The sequence below is a fragment of the Hydra vulgaris genome, chromosome 07 (genome assembly GCF_038396675.1).
Source record: "Hydra vulgaris chromosome 07, alternate assembly HydraT2T_AEP".
In the NCBI taxonomy this organism is placed as follows: domain Eukaryota; kingdom Metazoa; phylum Cnidaria; class Hydrozoa; order Anthoathecata; family Hydridae; genus Hydra; species Hydra vulgaris.
The window spans coordinates 6,883,608-6,907,040 of NC_088926.1; the positions used below are offsets into that span (position 1 = coordinate 6,883,608).

A 23,433-nucleotide genomic window follows, 5' to 3' on the forward strand; every position below is an offset into this window, starting at 1 on the left:
GGGAAAAATTTTAGTTGTCTAATCTTGAAAACCTATTTAATTTTAGTATCTACATATATTAGGAGAAATCTATTGATAATTTATTTATATTAAATCCCTTAGTTACCAGGACTCTAAGCATTTGAATATTGAGATAAAATTAAAAAAAATAAAAATTATAAATAAGTAATTAACGGTGACATCAACGTTGTGTTATATTTCAATTACATCTACGTTTTTGAAACAAAAAATTAGTACATGTTATTCTAGAGTATTTAGAGATAAGAAAAACCAATGTGTGAAATAAATTTGTCATAGCATGTTATCTCAGTTATACTTTGAAAATCACAGATTAAAAAAAAAAATTTCTTAAGAAACTTATTTTTTGCCGCACAATAACTAATAATTACCACAATTTGCCATGTGTTGTCTTATATTTATTTGAGCTATATGATGCTTCAATCGAGTTTTAATTGATTGCTCGTCCCCTTAAATCCCCGTTCAGATTTTATGTATGTTTTAACTTGGTTGCTATGGTACTAAATTTTGCATAGCAACAACTCATTTTTACATTAACGTTGTTTTAACAGTATTTTACTTGCGCTAAATACACAATATTGGGGGTATGTATTAAAATGAGATTCAGAATTCTTATGAGGTTAACTTTTTTTGGTTACTATGGATACCTTACTTTGCATAACATAGCAACAACATATTTTCGGTAGTTGTTAGTAATTTAATTACTAACACTGACAGTAATTTAATTACTTTTAATTTTAATTACTAACACTTGTAGTAACTTAATTACTAACAAGTATTAGTAGTCCAGGCGGCATATATATTATAACATTTTACTTTTAAATACAAAATACTTGTTACAATAATTATTTAGATATGGTTTTGTTAAACTTAGACATTCATAATTTTCTCCAAAAAAACAATCTTAGTATTTCAAAACAAAATATTACTGAAGATATATTAAAATTTATTCAGCCAAAATTTGCTGATTTTAAAGACGTTGATTTTAGACATGCTGTTCAACGATTTGTTTACTTGTATAAAAAAAAGTGGAAATCTGCAAACTATACTGTGAAAAATTTTGAAAAGAAGTTTGTGAACTGGCTTAATGAATATTTAATTGTCAGAAAAAAAGACAATGAACCAACTGCAAGTAGACGTGGTCGAAAACCAGTTGCATTTGATAATAGTTCTAATAAAACTAAAAAACGGCGTGTATCTTGTTTAATTGAATCTCATTCATCCAATGAATTATTTTTTGCTGCTAATAAAAAATTTAGAGATGAATCTGTTGTTATTGCTGCCAAGAATGTTTTAAATATATCAAATACAGATAAAGCAACTAAATATTCAGCAGACGAAGCACTGGCTTTAATAATTGATGCAAGTCTGACAAAAGCTTCCTATCAATTGATTAGAAGCGGAGCCTTGGAGAAAGAATATAACATCTACCCCGCTTACAATGATGTCAGAGATGCAAAATTGAAATGTTATCCTGCAAACATAACAGTGGAGGACTATTCAGCTTCAGTTCCTTTAAAAGATTTAATGACTCATACTTTGCAAAGAATCTGTGCAGTTCAGGAACCTGTGCTAAGGCACTTGATATTGAACGACAAAGCAATAAAAACAATGACACTAACGTGTAAGGCTGGTTTTGATGGTGCTACTGGCCAAAGCATTTATAAACAAGTTTTATCAGAACCCGACATTAACAGAGATTTAAAGCGTGAAAGAATCATTATTTATTACTTGTCTTGTCCCATTGGATTTGACTGGATTTAACAACAGCAACGAAAAGGTGCCTATTTGGAGAAATCAAAAGTCGTCCTCCACAGCCTATTGTAGACCCATAAGATTTGCATACAAAATGGAATCCAAGGAATCTGTGATTGAAGAAGATCAGTACATTAAAAGTGAGATAGAAAGCTTGGGTATGATTTTATTAGAGGTTTGCGGATCTTCTATTGAAGTGAATTGTATTATTGAACTTACAATGATTGATGGGAAGGTTCAAACAATATTATCTGAAAAAAATAACTCATACCAATGCTGTTCAGTGTGTGGTGTCTCTCCAAAAAATATGAATAGTCTTGATATCCTTAATATAGATTATACTAACAGAGAGTTCAAATATGGTCTTTCCAGTCTTCATGCATGGATTCGATTTTTTGAGATGTTATTGCACATTGCATATAAAAAAGAAACAAGAAAGTGGCAAGCAAGATCTAAAGAACACAAAGAAAAGGCATCTGTAGCTAAACAAAAGATTCAGACTGATTTTATGAACAAAATGGGACTTGTTGTTGATTTCCCTAAAAGTGGTGGTTCTGGAACAAGTAATGATGGCAATACCTCAAGGCGTGCTTTTGCAGCATATGAACAAACAGCTGAAATTCTGGGTATTGACCAAAACCTTATATTCAGATTTTACATTATCTTGGTAACGCTCTCTTCAGGATATGAAATAGACTGCTTAAAGTTCAAGGATTATTGTTTTGACACTTTTAGACTATATGTGTCCCTTTATCCATGGTATTACATGGCTCAATCAGTTCACAAAGTATTGATACATGGACATGACATAATTAAAAGCCTTACATTACCCATCGGACTTATGTCAGAGGAAGCTCAAGAGGCTAGAAATAAAGACTTTAAATCTTATCGCGAAAATTTCAGCCGAAAAACATCCAGAAAAGCAACAAATACTGATCTTATCAATAGACTCCTAGTTTCCAGTGATCCTGTTATTTCATCATTGCGTAAATCAACATCACACCAAACAAATCATAAAGCATTTCCTTCAGATGTTTTACAATTACTTAAACAATCTTCAAACGATATTATTGTTTTATAATTTTTTGATGTAATTTAAAATTGATAACGTTTTCTTGCACTATTTTTTGCTTTTATTATTCCTAAAACATTATTTACCTAAATACTCAATTTTTATTCAATATAGGTGGGTCAAAAATCCGATAAGATATTCAAATATCAATTTACCACTTTGTAACTAAGGAAAGTATCCGGTAACTAAGCAATATAAGTATCCATAACAACTAAATTTAAAAAATTATCACTTTTGTAAGAAGTGTGATCTCATATTGGTACTCATGCCAAATTTAGTGAATATAGCACTTATAAAATATCTGCAGATAACAAAAGTAGGTTGTTGCTAAGCAAAATAAAGGTATCCATAGCAACGAAATAAAAAAATATTACCTTCATAAAAAGCGCAGACATCATATTAGTACTCATACTAATTTTAGTGAATATAGCTCTAATATTAAATTAGTTATGAATTTTGTCCAGTAAAAGTGCATTCTGGCCCACTGTGCATTGGTAAAAACATTAACATTTGCTAAACATTGTTAGATCGGACCTATTTTGTCAGGCTTATGATTGCAGAGTTTTATATTTTTATTGCTCATATATATATATATATATATATATATATATATATATATATATATATATATATATATATATATATTATATTATATTTTTATTGCTCATATATATATATATATATATATATATATATATATATATATATATTATATTTTTATTGCTCATATATATATATATATATATATATATATATATATATATATATATATATATTTTATATTTTTATTGCTCATATATATATATATATTATATTTTTATTGCTCATATATATATATATATTATATTTTTATTGCTCATATATATATATATATATATATATATATATATATATATATATATATATATATATATATATATATATATATATATATATATATATATATATATATATATATATATATATATATATATATATATATATATATATATAACAAATTCCAAAACAAATTTCCTTTTTATTTTAAAGTTTATTAAAAAAATCTTCAAGAATAAATAAAAATTAACAAAAGTTTTATAAAAGTTTATAGTTTTTAAGTTTTCTGTGATAAAGAAATAAACTCATACTGTATGACGATTTAGTTAAATTGGACAGGTAATTAACAAGATATTATTTATAATTTATTTGACCGCGCCATTTATTGAACTATTTATATAACAGTTTGGAAAAATATTTTGGCGAGTCTAATTTTAACAGCCCAGTAAACAGACAATCGTCTATTTAACGTCAAAACAATGTTTTGACAAAACGTTTAAATTTGGTCGATTATCCGTTTGGAATGAAATCCAGATTGACGTTTAGAACAAACGTCCATAAAACGTTTATATTCAAACGTATTTTAGACGTCTATTATAGGATTATTATACGTATATAAAGCGTTTAGATTTTGTCTAATTTACGTTTAAATCAAGTCTAATTAACGTATATAAAGCGTTTAGATTTAGTCTTTGTAAACGTATATTAAACTTTTAGATCTTGTCTAATAGTTTCTTTGATTTAGTTAACGTAATTTCAATTTATTTAAGTTTTAAAATTAATATAAATCAAAATTCTGCTATCGCCTTTTAACTTTATATAAGTAATGTAGCATTTTAGGTCTTGAAATTTATAAATAAGATATAGTTATAAAAGTAATGAAATTTATATATAAGATATAGTTATAAAAGTAATGAAATTTATACATAAGATATAGTTATAAAAGTAATGAAATTTATATATAAGATATAGTTATAAAAGTAATGAAATTTATATATAAGATATAGTTATAAAAGTAATGAAATTTATATATAAGATATAGTTATAAAAGTAATGAAATTTATATATAAGATATAGTTATAAAAGTAATGAAATTTATATATAAAATATAGTTATAAAAGTAATGAAATTTATATATAAGATATAGTTATAAAAGTAATGAAATTTATATATAAGATATAGTTATAAAATTAATGAAATTTATATATAAGATATAGTTATAAAAGTAATGAAATTTATATATAAGATATAGTTATAAAAGTAATGAAATTTATATATAAGATATAGTTATAAAAGTAATGAAATTTATATATAAGATATAGTTATAAAAGTAATGAAATTTATATATAAGATATAGTTATAAAAGTAATGAAATTTATATATAAGATATAGTTATAAAAGTAATGAAATTTATATATAAGATATAGTTATAAAAGTAATAAAATTTATATATAAGATATAGTTATAAAAGTAATGAAATTTATATATAAGATATAGTTATAAAAGTAATGAAATTTATATATAAGATATAGTTATAAAAGTAATGAAATTTATATATAAGATATAGTTATAAAAGTAATAAAATTTATATATAAGATATAGTTATAAAAGTAATGAAATTTATATATAAGATATAGTTATAAAAGCAATGAAATTTATATATAAGATATAGTTATAAAAGTAATGAAATTTATATATAAGATATAGTTATAAAAGCAATGAAATTTATATATAAGATATAGTTATAAAAGTAATGAAATTTATATATAAGATATAGTTATAAAAGTAATGAAATTTATATATAAGATATAGTTATAAAATTAATGAAATTTATATATAAGATATAGTTATAAAAGTAATGAAATTTATATATAAGATATAGTTATAAAAGTAATGAAATTTATATATAAGATATAGTTATAAAAGTAATGAAATTTATATATAAGATATAGTTATAAAAGTAATGAAATTTATATATAAGATATAGTTATAAAAGTAATGAAATTTATATATAAGATATAGTTATAAAAGTAATGAAATTTATATATAAGATATAGTTATAAAAGTAATGAAATTTATATATAAGATATAGTTATAAAAGTAATGAAATTTATATATAAGATATAGTTATAAAAGTAATGAAATTTATATATAAGATATAGTTATAAAAGTAATGAAATTTATATATAAGATATAGTTATAAAAGTAATGAAATTTATATATAAGATATAGTTATAAAATTAATGAAATTTATATATAAGATATAGTTATAAAAGTAATGAAATTTATATATAAGATATAGTTATAAAAGTAATGAAATTTATATATAAGATATAGTTATAAAATTAATGAAATTTATATATAAGATATAGTTATAAAAGTAATGAAATTTATATATAAGATATAGTTATAAAAGTAATGAAATTTATATATAAGATATAGTTATAAAAGTAATAAAATTTATATATAAGATATAGTTATAAAAGTAATGAAATTTATATATAAGATATAGTTATAAAAGTAATGAAATTTATATATAAGATATAGTTATAAAAGTAATGAAATTTATATATAAGATATAGTTATAAAAGTAATGAAATTTATATATAAGATATAGTTATAAAAGTAATAAAATTTATATATAAGATATAGTTATAAAAGTAATGAAATTTATATATAAGATATAGTTATAAAAGTAATGAAATTTATACATAAGATATAGTTATAAAAGTAATGAAATTTATACATAAGATATAGTTATAAAAGTAATGAAATTTATATATAAGATATAGTTATAAAAGTAATGAAATTTATACATAAGATATAGTTATAAAAGTAATGAAATTTATATATAAGATATAGTTATAAAAGTAATGAAATTTATATATAAGATATAGTTATAAAAGTAATGAAATTTATACATAAGATATAGTTATAAAAGTAATGAAATTTATATATAAGATATAGTTATAAAAGTAATAAAATTTATATATAAGATATAGTTATAAAAGTAATGAAATTTATATATAAGATATAGTTATAAAAGTAATGAAATTTATATATAAGATATAGTTATAAAAGTAATGAAATTTATACATAAGATATAGTTATAAAAGTAATGAAATTTATATATAAGATATAGTTATAAAAGTAATGAAATTTATACATAAGATATAGTTATAAAAGTAATGAAATTTATATATAAGATATAGTTATAAAAGTAATGAAATTTATATATAAGATATAGTTATAAAAGTAATGAAATTTATATATAAGATATAGTTATAAAAGTAATGAAATTTATACATAAGATATAGTTATAAAAGTAATGAAATTTATATATAAGATATAGTTATAAAAGTAATGAAATTTATATATAAGATATAGTTATAAAAGTAATGAAATTTATATATAAGATATAGTTATAAAAGTAATAAAATTTATATATAAGATATAGTTATAAAAGTAATGAAATTTATATATAAGATATAGTTATAAAAGTAATGAAATTTATACATAAGATATAGTTATAAAAGTAATGAAATTTATATATAAGATATAGTTATAAAAGTAATGAAATTTATATATAAGATATAGTTATAAAAGTAATAAAATTTATATATAAGATATAGTTATAAAAGTAATGAAATTTATATATAAGATATAGTTATAAAAGTAATGAAATTTATATATAAGATATAGTTATAAAAGTAATGAAATTTATATATAAGATATAGTTATAAAAGTAATGAAATTTATATATAAGATATAGTTATAAAAGTAATGAAATTTATATATAAGATATAGTTATAAAAAACCTAGTCTTATTTTTTATATTTTTTTTAACTATTATAATATGATTATATATTTTTATACAATACTACTTATACTATACTTTTATTATATAAAACTATATATAAAGTTATAACCTTATATAAAACGTTTTCATATAGAGGGTATTTAGAGAAAAAATGTTTGTACACTATACTTGTTTATTTTTCGATACTTTAGAAAAATTAAATGATCAAGCTTTTTGCAGTGGAAATTTTTGAGTAACAATTTCTATCAAATATTTTTTAAATTCAATATTATTAGCAGAAAATAAAAATTTGCATTAATATTAAGTTAAAGATTACTAATAAAATTAATAAACTCATAAACAAATATTTTGGATCACTGTTTTCTCTGGTCTATGCATTATCAAAAATCTTCCTAAAATACCGTCTACCGCTTGTTCAGCATGCACCTGTTTGTGCAACATCATCTTCTACATTCGTACCCTAATCGTCTGATTTCGATGGATTCGTATCCTGATTGTCTAATTTCGTAACTTGATTTGTAACCGCAAAAAACGAAGGTAAAAGAGTTAGCATTTTAAATGTACATTCTCATATTTTTAACTGTGGCAATGTCGCCATTAATAATTTCTAAAACATCGGAGTCTATTGATTTGTTGGCACTTAGGAAGGTAGATAGTGATAAGAACTTTTTAACTTCGTCGTGATAAGAACTTTTTAACTTCTATGAATTAAAATGGCGCACCCGACACTCGTTTATTATTTATTTATCAGTCGTTTTGCTTTCAGTTGTTGTAAGAAAGTAAATCTTGAAAATACATTTAAGTCTAATTAAATTATTTAGCCAATAAAAAATAATTTTTTAAATAATTTTTTTATTTCGTTTTAATTATGTCTATTTAAACCGCGTAACTTAAGCTGTTATGTGAGTCTTCTTACCAATGGCTATATTACTATATTATAATATAATAAACGTTTATTAAACGTCGATCAAACGTTTAGAATAACGACTTATATTAGTCAATATTGTAAACTTTTGATCGACGTTTAATAAACGTATATATTAAAAAATTTGAAGCGGAGGTTTTAAGTCTATAGATGTTTACGTTTAATTAAGGTTGATTAAAGGTTTACAATATTTACTAATGTAGGTCGATATTCTAAACGTTAGATCGACGTTTAGTAAACGTATATATAAAAAAGGTTGAAATATGCATTTCAAATCAAGCGTCGATTTATAGTCAATAATAGGTCTCTAAACGTTTTATCCATTTTTCGACCGATTTTGACTAAATATTGACCTATTCTGAACCAATCTGTGTTTCCTGGAAGTAGTTCAACGAAATCTTAAACACAGAATACAGTAGAACGAGGTTAATTGAGCATTAGGGTAAATTGGGCAAATAAAATATCTTGAAAACTACGCATCGCGTCACATATAATGAATAAAAATTAGAAACTAGAACGGAAATACAAAGCAACACATAAGATTGTTAGATGGCAGTCAAGTAAGCATTTTAGATCAAAAAAGTAAAAAAAAATTGTTTCTATTTTTTCTTGGATTCTTGGATGTACCTAAGGTTTCTGGTTGACAATCCCTGCTAGTCCTTGGAGAGGCATTTCTCATTGGAGGGGGACTTCTGCAACGTGCTGTTACCGAGGAACTCTCCTCAATTCTCTCACTTACAGTACTCCAACTATTTTTAGTCCTTAGAGATTTACTAGGAAATTCATCATCGTCAGGCATTATATATCTTAAGAAAATTGTTATATTTGGAAAGTATAAAATTAAACGGTCAGATAACATTTTACGTAAAAGCAACTATTTGAATCATGCATTAATGCCTCCCTAATGAAATATTGCAAAAACAACATGTTTTAAATAAGTTAAAAAATCTAAATTTTATGTCTTGGAAGAATAAATCTAAATTCTTCCAAGACATAATATTTCAATTTTTATATAAAAATCTCATTTTATGTCTTAAAACTTCTTAATTTACATTTGTTTACTTCATTTATCTTTTTAATAGATTTTATGATAAAAATATCAATAAATTGTATAAAATTTATAAAATAATGATGCATAAAGTTATGATTCCTACAAACATTTTCAAAATTAAGAGGAGAATCTAGCAGTAGTAAATGACAGGGCTGAGGGCCACATCGAACTTCAGAAAGATTTTGTGGCTAAAAGTCATGACGAAGGACGACGACAGGATACCATGTAAGTTGTGCAAAAAAACAAAGAGGTTGAAGAAGACATGAAAAAGAGTGATTTTATGTAATTTTATGTGGTTTTTGAATTTATTTGTCTTTAAATGTTGTGAATTTTTTATTTTTGACCAATGTGTGCAAGTATTAACTCTTAAATAAAAGATTAATTTTTTTAGACCAAAAATAACTAAAAAATTGACATTCTTCTACTCTTCCATCCATAAATCAGGGGCATAGAGAGAAGGAAGGGGGGGAGGCTAGGGTGAAAGATACCATGCAAACTTGCTTATGAAATAACTTTGTAATGGAACCCCTTAACTTTGAGACCTACAATTTTTTTGTGGGTCTTGGGATCAAGTTAAAAAGATTAGGTGCATTAGAATTTTTTATGGTATATATATATATTTATATATTATAACTTATTTATATTTTATGGTATATATATATTTATATATTATACATTTTATGGTATATATATATTTATATATATATATACATTTTATGGTATATTTATATATATTTATATATTATATATTTTATGGTATATATATATTTATATTATATATATATATATATATATATATATATATTTATATATATATATATATATATATATATATATATATATATATATATATATATATATATATATGTATGTATGTATGTATGTGTGTATGTATATATATATATATATGTATATGTATGTATGTATGTATGTATGTATGTATGTATGTATGTATGTATGTATGTATGTATGTATGTATGTATGTATGTATGTATGTATGTATGTATGTATGTATGTATGTATGTATATATATAAAAGTGAAAAAATATATATGTAAAAGTAAAAAAAATAATAAAGGTTAAATATTTAACTTTTAAAAAAAATCTTTTTAGTTTAGTAAAAGTTGCGTAATACGTTAAAAAAGAACTAAGTATAGAATAAAAGGTATTAAAAATTAAACAAAAATTACAGATCTAAAAATAGAACCAGAAATAAAAAGTAAATTTTTCTATATAAATGGTGTAAAAACAGAATCTCTGCGAATTTCACAAGAACAAGAACCTCCAAAAACAAACGTTAACTGTTGATTTGTATAAGTATCCAGCACTGAATTTGCTACCATATTTGTTGTGCAAGAACCTTCTCCGGATAAACAAGACTCGGTAAAGTCTATATCTTGACAAGTAACAAAATGTAGTAGACGAGGCGTATATCTAAACAAATTAAAATAAACTTAAAGGTAACGGTATTTTTTATTTCAGTTGTTATGTTAGCCTAGAATTTGCAGCAAAAACTTTCTTTTGTTAAACAACCAGCTCCTCCAAGCTTTTTAACTTTAAAAGTTTTATGTCAGTGTAATGAAAGCTTTTATGTTTAAGTATTTATATCAACAATAAGAATCTGTTTTTTAAGAACATTGAGCACTCTGTTTGTAGAATACACTAACATACTTTATATATATATATATATATATATATATATATATATATATATATATATATATATATATATGTATATATATATATATATATATATATATATATATATATATATATATATATATTTATATTTATATATGTATATATATTTATATATATATATATATATATATATATATATATATATATATATATATATATATATATGCATAAATATAGATATATAGGTATAAATATATATATATGTATATATATATATATATATATGTATAAATATAGATATATAGGTATAAACATATATATATATATATATATATATATATATATATATATATATATATATATATATATATATATATATATATATATATATATATATATACATATATATTAATTAAAAATAATTTTGTTTTGAACACTTTATAATGTTATTTACGTGACAACAAGGCTCACAAGTAATCCAACATTCAAAAGTTTCTTTTTTTTAATGTGTCACTAGTTCTTTGGCATTAATGCCTAGTTTTACATTTATTTTTGGATTAAGGTAAAGTCTAAAATGATTGGTATATAAATGTTTATATAATCACAACTTGTTTAAAATCACAAGATTACCTTGATGGAAACATGATTTGGTGTAAGCATTCTCTGCATAAATTAAAGAAGCCACCATCAGGGTTCAAAGATTTTTTAGGAGTGCAGCAAGTAGGAGAACTGCAAAAACTAATTGCTGTGCCTGTTGGTAATCCATCAGGAACTCTCCATGAAAGTGTGCTTCTCTTTTTGCGCAAAAACTCAGTATCTTTTTAGGAAATAATAAATATAATATTTATATAATATAAGTACATACAAATACGTCTTAATAAAAATAATAACAGCAACAATAATAATAACAACAATAATAATATAAATATTAACATATTATACAACTTAAATTTTACATTTTTAAAGTATGTATTTAATAATTATTGTTTTTTTTCGTTATTTAAAAGTATTGATAATTTGATAAATACACCGTAATAAAATTGATAAAAAAAAATTGCAATTTATAAAGACGTTTAAAGTTTTATTGAAGTCCTATCTCATCCATTGCTGTCTTAATACCGTCTGTGACAACATCATCTTGCACTAAAAATGCGGCAAACCAGTTGACCAGTTGACCAGTTGACCAGACATTTGTATTATTAGTTTAAATTATCAACAAAAGAGAAAAACCAGTCGCTACTTTTGTAGCATAACCATGTGCTCAATCCATTTTTACTAAGTTTTTGGTTTTGGATTGTAACCAATGTTAAAATATTGTGGTAATTACTTTTGTAATAAATTTAGGAGGTAACAACTTCTCTGCAAAATTAGATCCGAACAACTTTACAAAAATAGCTTTTTAAATCTTACATTTTTCAAATATGGTTATAACACTATTAACTCTATTTTACAAAAAACTTGTTTCATATATACTAACACCTTTTTTCATATATACTAACACCTTTTTTCATATATACTAATAATTTTTATACCATTCAACATTTTTAAATAAGTTTCAATAGAAATTTTAAAAATAATTTTTTTCTGGTGGTTGATCAAAACTTGATGATGTGTTATCAATTCAGATGCTTCCACAGCTTTTATATTCTGTGCTATGTTTTTGTTTTCTCTGTTTATTCATTTCTTAAAATGTTTTACATATTTTTTTGGAATCGAATTTACCAACAAAATATAATTTTGGAAGAAATTTTCATTTATAAGTAACTTTTTTATGTTAATTACTTATGTTAAGTAGGGAAAAGCGGGGCAAGATAATGAACGTTTTAAAAGCCTTAAGTTATTGCAAAACTATCAGTCATGAAGCAGTAATGCTTTGTCAGTATGTTCATTTTATCATAATGATTCATTGCCTGCATGAATTTTTAGTTTACAAGTAGAAAAACTTGAAATAAAAATTAAAATAAAAAGTTCATAAATGTCATCTGGTCACGTGACCGGGGCAAAATGCCTTATAATGCAATTTCTGACTCCAACTTTATAAAAATTTAAAAATTACCAACTAATCTAACTAAAGAAACATAAAATAAACATGCGTCGAAAAAAAATGTTCTTAAAAAAGTTACACTCAAAGGACACCATTCGTTATGAATAACCAAAAGCAAATTTTTTTTGAAGCGAAAAAAGTAAACTTATGTGTATAAAATTGCATTATTAGTATTTAAAAAAACTATTTGACGTTTTAAAGCACAAAGTGTAATTATAGTTTTGTTTTCACCCATTTTTAATTTTTTTTGTTGAGTTGCTATATGGAAAGCCATTTTACCCCATTCGCCATCTTGCCCCGCTTTCCCCTACTTTTATTTGTAAAAAATAACTTTTACTACGCATTTTTAAAATTAACTTTATATAATTAAATTTTAGATGCAATGTAATTATTATTATTTTTAATATTTTAATTTTAATTGTAAATATATTTAGTATTTTACATTTAAAAATAATTTTTTTACTTAAAAGAAGTAAAAGTTCTATTCCTAATTTAACCTGAGTCCATAATTTTGTTAAACCAAGCGTATTAGCTGTTGTAGGTTTAAATCTATTTTTAGGATTAAAATAAATTTTAAGGGTAAAGAAAAAGCAAAGTCCTTAAAGTTAGTTGAATTTGAGACAATTCCTTGCATGTATTCCCCGTACTTTTCACTTTGTAGGCGTCCGCGCTACTCGGTGCAGTTTAGGCATTTTTAAAATATTATAGCGTCTGTATGATATTTTGTTGACTACGACATACTTCCGTTGAATGATCAGGTCTGTGAATTATGAAAGACGAAAAAAATTAAAATGATAAGTTTTGTGGTATGATAAAATATAAATGTTTGTAGCGGAAAAACCCAGACCAAAGATTCTTTTTTTTTTTTTTTAAAAAAGTATAAAATCACAACCGCTTGTCCAAATTTGAATAAGATTTTAAATAAATACGTTTTTTAGGTGAAATGAACATCGCATTTAATTAATATGATCTGCTCTGATCGTTTATTGGCAATTTTTCTTAATTATATGCTCTTTCTTAGTCGGAATTCTGGTATTTTTTGTGAAAATTGATAGAAATATTGTATCTTGACAACTATATATAGTAAATAACGTCAGAAGCGAGTAAAGGCACTTTTTCAAAAGATTTTAACTTAGTTCATGTTAACGCCGATGAGCATAATTGATCTGAAGGCTTCAAAATGCTCTTCTTTAGATTCACTATTAGGGGTAGTAAAAAGGCTTTGAAAAATATAAAAAAAAAGAAATGTTTCTTTGAAAAACCTGAAGCAAAAAAAATTTTAACACCTAAAGCTCTTGTTTGGACATAATTATGTCCATTATGATACGCTGATAAATCATGCTAATTTCAAATTAAAGAGTTCGAATAATTTGTAAATCGCCTCAACAACGCCGAAGTTTTTGTAAACGTCCGCGTTCACTGAATGCGCAAATAGACACATTTCGAAACTCTTTGTATTTTTTTTTTTTTTTTTTAAACTTCAATTAATCGAAAAACTTTTTTTCCGAAACTTATTTAAATTATCGAAGTTTCTTTTTTTCGAAATTCAATTAGCTTTATGAAAAAAAAATTTTTCGAAAATAATAGCTAATCGAAATGGTTTTTTTTTTTTTTCGAAGCTATTTTAACTTTTCGAAATTCAACTAAAATTTCGAAATTAGTTTTGTATATCGAAATTATTTTTTAATTTTAATTAAACTTAAATCAAAATTACTTTTTTTTTTTTCGATGTTTATACAAACTTTAAAAATTAAATATATATTTTAGAAATTATTTTAGCTTTTCGAACGTTTTCACAGAATCAACAAAAAAATTTTTTATCGATAACGTTTTATTTCGAAAAGTTTCGAAAAATGGGTTTTAGAAAACCCAACAAACAAACTATAAGATAAAATTAATGAAAGAAAAAAGCTCAGTAAAAGTTACTCACTCGGACAGTTCAGATTTTTCTGCAGCATAACTTTTTTAAGTGACGATGAAAGTTTAAAAACGTTGATTAAAGAATTGTAATTTCGAACGCAATCATCTTGAGCGTAACTTTTGTTGATAGTTGCAACATTCTTTTCAATTGATTTCCGTGAATGTTTTGAATACGCAGTTGACGCTTTAGCTTCGATTAAGTAAAAATAAAAAATAAAGAATCCGAAAAGTGCAGCTGCCATTTTTTTTTTCTATTTGAGACTTTTTTACTACAAATTTAAAATTAAATTCTTGTATACAAGATAGTTAAAATTATGCAAAAAAAAAAAAAATCTCCCTTAAAAACAACTATAAACTTTTAACAAACTAACTAGAAAAGATGTTCACATCAACTACATAAACGCCATCGCATGTTAAGCTTTTATCAATCTTAGATTTTTCAATATAAAAAATCACACTCAAAATATTACAGTAAATATTAAAATCTAGAAACAATTGTTTAAAGGATGTATTTTACTTTGGATATCTGTGTGAATTTTATTTCGAGCCACCTTATGAAAACTTTTTACAGTCATTGCAGTCATTAAATAAATGATGTGTAGTATTAACTTGCTAAAAGTTTGATAACATTTAAAAAAAAAAATACCGACTAAAAAAAAAAAGTCCTCCTTTTTTAAAATTTGCTGACTGACTGGTCGACATTTGCCGAGTAACTGTCTAAATTTTCCGACTGACTTGTCTAAAAAGGTCAAATTTGCCGACTAAATGAACGAAAAATTCGTTGATGCGGGGGTGCCAAACTTCGCGCCGGCCTAGTATATATAACATTATCAAACATTACCGGCAGATGTATTTATTATTTATCCAAAGTCTTGTTAGTGAAAAGAAATAAATACGTTTAAAACGCGTTTACTTTGTCACTGATATTATTTCTAAACTAAAAAAAGATTTTTATTGCTCTCAATTAGGGACAACAGCTATTGCCCTGAGAATTAGATCGTATCATCAAACTTCCTTTAAATGCATCCATCCTGATAAATACCATCAAATCCGGCCCTCTACGCTAATATAAAATAATCAATTTTATACACTCTAGGTAACAGTGGCGTAGCTACATATTTAGCGCTTGGAGCTAGTAAAATGGTGCGCCCCCTTTTTTCTCGAAGTTAGTTGAAAAAAGTTTTAAAAAATTTGTGTTTAAATTATAGAGGTTATATACAACATGGAATAAAAAAACCTTATATGTTCCTAATGTCCAATTTGAAGATACCAAAATGGGTATAGTTGACAATCCTGATGCTAATAATCTAGTAGAAATAAAGTAAAGATTTAGGTTAGCAGTTCTGATTTAAAATACCATTCAACATTTCACGCCTTGCTTTGGAAAAAGCCATGTGTTTAGTCATCTGATTGATGTTTCCGTATATGTTTACATTCTTCAAATCAGGACAATAAAATAAATACTTTATTGTTCAAAATATACTTTTATAGAAATAACAGTTTATTAAAAATCAAATTTTATAGACATTTTAAATTTCTAGCACATAGTTTAAAAATTTTTTTTCTTGCCTTTTCATTTGCAAATCAATCAATTACTTTATCCAAATCAAGTTGTCAAGCTATTCCTTTCTCAATCGATACAGTGGCTAAAAAAGCTAAGACGGTGTTGCGGTATGCTGCTTCTTAAATATTTTTTCATTAATATCAGTTTTGAAAAACTTCGTTCTGCTGTAGCTATCGTCATCAGTAAAGTGAAAAAAATGAGGCATGCTGCAATAATGTCGGCGAGGCTGCTTGAGATTGCGTTTTGAACTAAAGCTATTTCAGCAATATGGCTTATAGAAGCAAATCCTTTCAATTGGTCATTGAAACAAACTTTAAACCGAAGCAGTTGAGGCCCGAAACTAGGTGAAATATCGGAGGGGTATTTCGATTGTAACACCTCCAATTCTTTCAGAATATTTTTATCAGATGAAGCCACAAGATAGGTAGGTGATAGGCGCTTTAAATATGTACATAGTTGTCGAATGTATTCAAAAATTATGCTTAATTAATTAATCATTATGTCCATTGCTTTATAATACAGTTCCACTTTAAAACGTTATTAACTTTTTTGAATGCACTCATCTACTTGTAATTCATCAAAGAATTTTTTTGAACGACGAAATCCTTTTTTGGGAAAAGATGATTCAATATTCCACAGAGTTGACAACTCAATAGCATCGCTTTTAAAAAACTTCCAGTTATTTCTTAAAGTCTGGAATTAGGTTTAGAGTGATGAAAGCATCTCAACGGATTTCTCTATATCTTTACGAGGGTCATGCGTCACTTTTGAGACTATATTTATAGGTTCTAGTAATTTACTTTGTACTTCTGTCAAAATAAATGCTGTAAATTATTCAAAATAATTAATCAAATTTTTTAGCTTTACGTTGCTCATCATGATTTTTTGTATTTGAAAATAAATGTCTATATTTTAATTACATCAAAATAACGAGAACGTAGGGCATCAAGAGCCTGAGTGCGGGACGACCATTTAATGTTTTTGCTAAGTTGGTTTGACTTGTTCCCATTAACATTGCCCAACTTCTAACAGACTTGAAAAAACGTAAATTTTTTGCAACTGTTCATTTTTTGATAGATCAGCGAAATTTTTTATAATTTTTAAAACTGTTGTTTCTAATCTTTGTGATGTTTGATAAGTTACCTGAGCAAATTCACAAAAAGTTTTGTTTATTTGAAACTATTGGTTTTTCATTTTCATTTTTTTTTTTAATCAAAACATAACGGAATACGGTACTTAGCGAATCAATTTTTGGTAGATCTTGCGTTGTATCTGTTATTATTGCTTTAAAAGCGGCCTCTTCCCTTTTATTCCCTTTTAATATGGACATTAATTTTATCAGCAACCAAAATAATTAGTTCATTTTGTAAGTTTTGTATTTTTGGACTTAAGTAATTAGTACTGCCTTTGGGTTTCATTAATAGATCAGCTAAAATAAAGTCATAGTTTGAAAGTAACTATATTATTTGTAGAAAATTTCCTTTCAAAGTTCCTACATCTTGATGCTTCGTATTATACGTAATCCCATGGGCTTGGAAAGGTAAATTATTTGTAGCAAGCGTTATAGTTACATCTACTATATGCGCAATACTTTACGCTAATAATTTACAGCATTGTTAAGTTCTTGCTGACAATATATATTTCTGAACCAGTTTTCCATCGAAAGTAATATTCGCAAGAAATTCCATGTTAATTTGACTCGTGTTTTTCAACATTTCTTGTTAAATGCGAACAATCAAATGTTCCTCGTACGAATCTTAAATCACTTTTGGATGTATTAAAGTGCCAAAATTGTTGACAGTAACTAAAGTTTTTTTTGTTAAATAACACAACCATTCTCTGTTTATTTTTATACATCCGTTATATTTTTAGTGATATTTCTTGTTGAAACCCCTGTTTTTATTGCGGTCATCTGAATCTTGAGGGAAATGCCCCTTTGGTTGATAAGAACCAAATTTAATAATGTTAAATGAAAAAAAAACAAAAAAACATTTTGAATAGACTAATTTACAAGTAAAACAAAAAGTTGATAAAAATTAAACTATTTAGAAAACCGTTTAAAAATTACAAACGATTGCTCTGTACAAAAAGTGAATAAAAGTAAAAGATATAAAAAAAAAGTTATTAAAGTTTTAGCTTAAGAACATATTTCCAGTTTATAACTACAAAAACTTACTCCAAACAAAGAAATAAAGATTAATGGGTGTTCACAAAGTTGTACACACCTTACACGTTTAAATTATTAACATATTTCAAATTAATGCAACACTTCAATTTGCCAATCCTCCTCACTTTAACTTTAGACCTAATTCAATTTCACAGTAAAAGCAAATTATTTCTAATAGAGTTTAGTATAGCAAAAAATGCATTTAACAAATTGTATAAACCAGGGCTCAGCAACCTATTAAGACAAAAGAGCCAAAAGTTTCAATTTACAAAGTTTTAGTTTGATGTGCAAACAAAAAAGATTTATGTAAGTACATTTTTTTTTTTTTTTTTTGTTATTTCACCTCCCCAAGGCCCACAAGGCCACTACAGATGAGGAGGCTACTTAATTGTGGTTATAACCCTCTCTCAACTCTATAACTCCGAAACACGAACTTTGACGAACAAGGCCGCTGCGCGGAGAAACAAGTTGAGCGCGGTACTACCAGGGACGTGGTGGGGATCGAACTTGGAACCTCTCGCTTATGAAGCGAGCGCTCTACCACTACACCACTACCGCATTTAACTTACATTTAACCGCATTTAACCGCATTTAATTTACATGATCTACATTATATTATTTTAACGTTTATACCAGGGGTCAGCAGCCTGCAAACCTCGTGTGGCTCTTTCGATGTCAAGATGCACCTCTTTAGCTCCATGCACAAATATTAATATAATATTGAAATAAAGATGTTGATAACACTTTAAAAACAAAATTTTTAAAGAGCTAAAAATATCATTTCAAATCTTTATTCAAATTATCTATCAAATCTTTATTTTAATATTATATCAATATTTGTGAATGGAGCTAACGAGCCGCATCCAGTGGCGGATACAAAGGGGGTAAGGGGGTAACTACCCCCTAAAAAATGTCAAACTTCAAAATATTATTGAAAAATTTGTAAAAGAAATAACAATATACAAAAAAATTTTCTGCAGATACTTACTTTTTTTAAACTAAAACTAAAAGTAAAGCAAAACTAAATCTATTTCATAGCATTACAAAAAAAATCTGTTACCTTTTTAACATTTTTACGGTATCGAAGAAAAACGATGAAAGTTTCGAAACATTTTAATGTTACCATCATCAACTCATTCTTTTATATAATTAGATAACAATAAAAAACAGTAACATTGCTATCGTCCTATTTTTAAAAATTTCTAAAACTGTTTTTAAAAACTTACGAAAAAAAAAATATAGATTTGGTTTTAATGGTAAATTTTTTTTTTATTAATTTGATTTTAATTTTTAGTATAATTTATATACGCGATGCCGTTTTTGGTAGTTAAAATTTCTATAAAAAAAGTATTTATTTTTCAACAGTTGAAGTTGCAACACTTCATATTACACTTATATACACTTCAAGTTGTATTTAAGTGAGGTACGAAGAATTTTTTTTAAATAGTAACTGAATGAATTTCAAATGATTTAGTTTCTTATTTAGAAAACAAAAAATGTGTTTATTACTATTTTAAATAAATAAATGACAAACGAGTTTTACAATTTTTAATGAAGTTATTTTTATTAGCCACAACAACCAACAGGGTAAAATGGACATGCTTTTTAGGTGACTATTTTGTCAAAAGAATTAAAATTCTACCAATATAGGACCATGCTGGTCCTATTGTTTTGCCTTTATCTTCGGTGTCATCATCCAAACGATTTAATTGGGCATTTATTGGCGGAGCTGAAAATAATCAAATTACAATGAAACTTAGTCTTTTTTCTCCAGAACCTGGACTTGGTATGGAAGCTGCTAATTTTACAAGTAAAAGTAACGCAGAAATTAATAAAGAATACCCGCGACAAAAGATGATAGCTGTTAACCTATAGACATTGGGGCATTTTTAACACGTCAGGTAATTGAACAAGATAAATACCAAATATTGAAATGCAATTGGTTTCCAGGTCCAAATTACAAATATCCGTATTCTGTACATTTAAAGTAGGGTAAGAATGTTAATTGCTTTTTGTCCGAAAAACATAAATTTCATAAATACATAAATTTCCGTGGATAATTATTTCAGAATGCCTTTATGGAATTTTTTGTAAGTATTGCTTTCTTTTTTCAAAAGTTTGGGGAATACACGGTTAAGTGCAATTACTCAAGTAACTTTACCTCTTAAAAGATATTTAAAGCTTTTTGGTAAAGATTTCATCAGAACATATGAATGTCCGACTTTAGTTAACGAAGGATGACTTAAACAGACTAAAGCAAATCGAGAACGATTAAAGCCTATAATTGAATCTATAATATTTCTTGGTCGACAGAATATTGCTCTGCGAGGTCATCGCGATGATGGGCAGATCTTTGAAACTAATCAAAACTCTTCAGTAATTAATGATGGCAATCTTCGGGAATTGCTTCGCTTTTGAGTGAGCGCTGGGGACAATATTTTAAAAAACCATTTGAATAACTGTAATTCTAAAGCAACATACATAAGTAAAAGTATTCAAAATAAAGAAATTGAGCTATGCGCTCAACAAATTCAGGACTTAATTAAAACAAGAATTTTTAAAGGAAAATTTTATAGCGTTATATTTGATGAGACAACGGATACCAGTCATAGTTCTCAAATGACAGTCGTATTAAGATATATTGATGTTAATACCTGTGAAATCCGTGAAGATTTTATTGACTTTGTAAACTGCTATACTGAAAATTATTCTGATTTTACTTATAAACCTGTATTAACTGGAGAATTGCTAGCAAACACAGTTGCAAACACATTGACAAAATTTGGCTATAATTTAAAGGATTGTGTTGGCATAGGTACTGATGGATGCAGCCTTATATTAGGTGAAAACAATGGGGCAGTTACGATATTACAGAAGATCCTACTAAACGCAACAAAAAGTCCATATTACAACCATGCTTTAAACTTATCAATTTCTGAATGTTCGTCTGTGCGAGCTGTAAGAAATAAAACTGGCACAATAAAAGAAGTAATATCATTTTTTAAAGCTTTGCTGAAGCGAAGTAACGTTCTTAAATATATAAATAAGGGAATTCTTACAAGCTTATACGAAACAAAATGGATTGAACGACATGGTTCTGTGTTAAGTTTTAAATACTGTTTAATAAATATAGTAGAAACACTTGATTTGATATCTCAGTGGAATATCTGAGCCCTTATTTGTAATAACACTTTGTTCATTAGCCAATGTGTTAAATACCACAGTCTCTTTAAGTGAGGCCCTTTAAAAAATATTATTGGATAAGGAATATACAAAAACTATTCTTAAACATACCATAAAAATATTAAATAAAAGACGACAGAACGAAGTAAACTTTAATGCTATATTTATGAATGCATCAAAGTTACTAGAAGACTTAGGTTTAAAAATTAAGATTCCACGAATTACAAGAAAACAAAATAATTGCGCAAACCTCAATACCAATGATCCTCTAACTTATTATAGAGTCAAAGTTTATTTACCGTTACTTGATAGCATACTTCTAGATTTACAGTTCAGATTTTCAGATGAAACCTTGAACTCATTTGAATTAAATGTAGCAATAACTAGAAATTTATTAAATAAAACAAAGGCAGAGTTAACAGCATCCATAACTAATATACTGAGTTTTATGAAAGGGCTGCCCAACATAAATACTGTTGATGAGAATGTCAAAATAATGAAAGTTTCATCAGAATTTGAATTTTGGGAGCTAAAATGGAAAGACGCAATCAAAAAGCAACAAAACCTACCTGAATGTGCACTGGAAGCATACAAGCAATGTGCTGGTATTGTTTTCCCTTTAATTCTCAATATATTTATTAGCAAACTTTTCGAAAAATGTTTTAAATAATCAAATAAAAAGTGGTTTATCCGAAGAAAAGTAAAGCGAATTTTTTTGTTTTCAAATTACCCCCCTAGGACAATGACGTGGATCCGCCACTGGCCGCATCAACCGTATGTTATCCACACTTGGTATTAACGTTTAAATAGTATAGTTTAGATCACGTACTTGCATAAATCTTTTTTGTTTTCACAACAGACTAAAACTTTGTCAACAAAAGCCAAAAGACCCCATCCCCCCTTTTCAGACCCTTTCCCCCCCTTTGTGCAGTAATTTATGGACAGCCCCAAAACGGAAAAAAGAGAAAAACATAAACAAAAAAAACTATTTTAAAGAATAAAAAAGATAAGTTAAAAATAAAGTAAAATAATAAAAATATTAAAAGATGTAAAAAAAAAATAAAACAAGAAAATGAATTAAAAAGTAAAACGAACAAATAGATAATAATAAAATATAGATAAGTAAAATAAAACAAAAACAATCAATTAAAAGCAAAGTAACAAGTTAAAATAAAAGAAGTTCGAAAAACGTTCGAAAAAATAATAAAAAGAACTAATTAAAACAAAAATAATTCACAACAAATTTTTACGTTTTAAGAGTAACAAATATAATTAATTTTATTTTGAAGAAGTTTTTGTGTTTGCCTTTTCGTTACGTAATTTTTGTTTTCGTTTTGTAGTTTTTGTGTTTTGCCTTTTCGTTTGCTTAAATTTTGTTATTTTTTGTGCTGTTGTTGTTAATTATTTTTATTGTTGTTATTAATTGAGTGCTTTCATTTTTTTTTGTCTTTTTATTTA

At 25.2% G+C, this 23,433-nt stretch overlaps 1 protein-coding gene across 1 annotated transcript; it reads right to left on the reverse strand.

The window, feature by feature from the left end:
- Window positions 1-10,608: 10,608 nt before the first annotated feature.
- On the reverse strand, window positions 10,609-15,387 carry LOC105844931 (uncharacterized). The gene is made up of 3 exons (XM_065802234.1): window positions 15,072-15,387; window positions 11,728-11,914; window positions 10,609-10,890 (listed from the first exon to the last, which is right to left on the reverse strand). The coding sequence occupies exons 1-3, from the start codon at window positions 15,301-15,303 to the stop codon at window positions 10,686-10,688; spliced, it is 624 nt and encodes a 207-aa protein (XP_065658306.1). The 5' UTR covers window positions 15,304-15,387; the 3' UTR covers window positions 10,609-10,685.
- Between the last annotated feature and the right edge of the window lie 8,046 nt (window positions 15,388-23,433).

Coding starts and splice junctions, on each gene's coding strand:
- LOC105844931 (XM_065802234.1), bottom strand. CDS start 15,303: ATGGCAGCTGCACTTTTCGGATTCTTTATTTTTTATTTTTACTTAATC. Junction 11,915..15,071: donor GAAAAATCTGAACTGTCCGA/GTGAGTAACTTT, acceptor TTTCCTAAAAAG/ATACTGAGTTTTTGCGCAAA. Junction 10,891..11,727: donor CAAATCATGTTTCCATCAAG/GTAATCTTGTGA, acceptor TAATTTGTTTAG/ATATACGCCTCGTCTACTAC.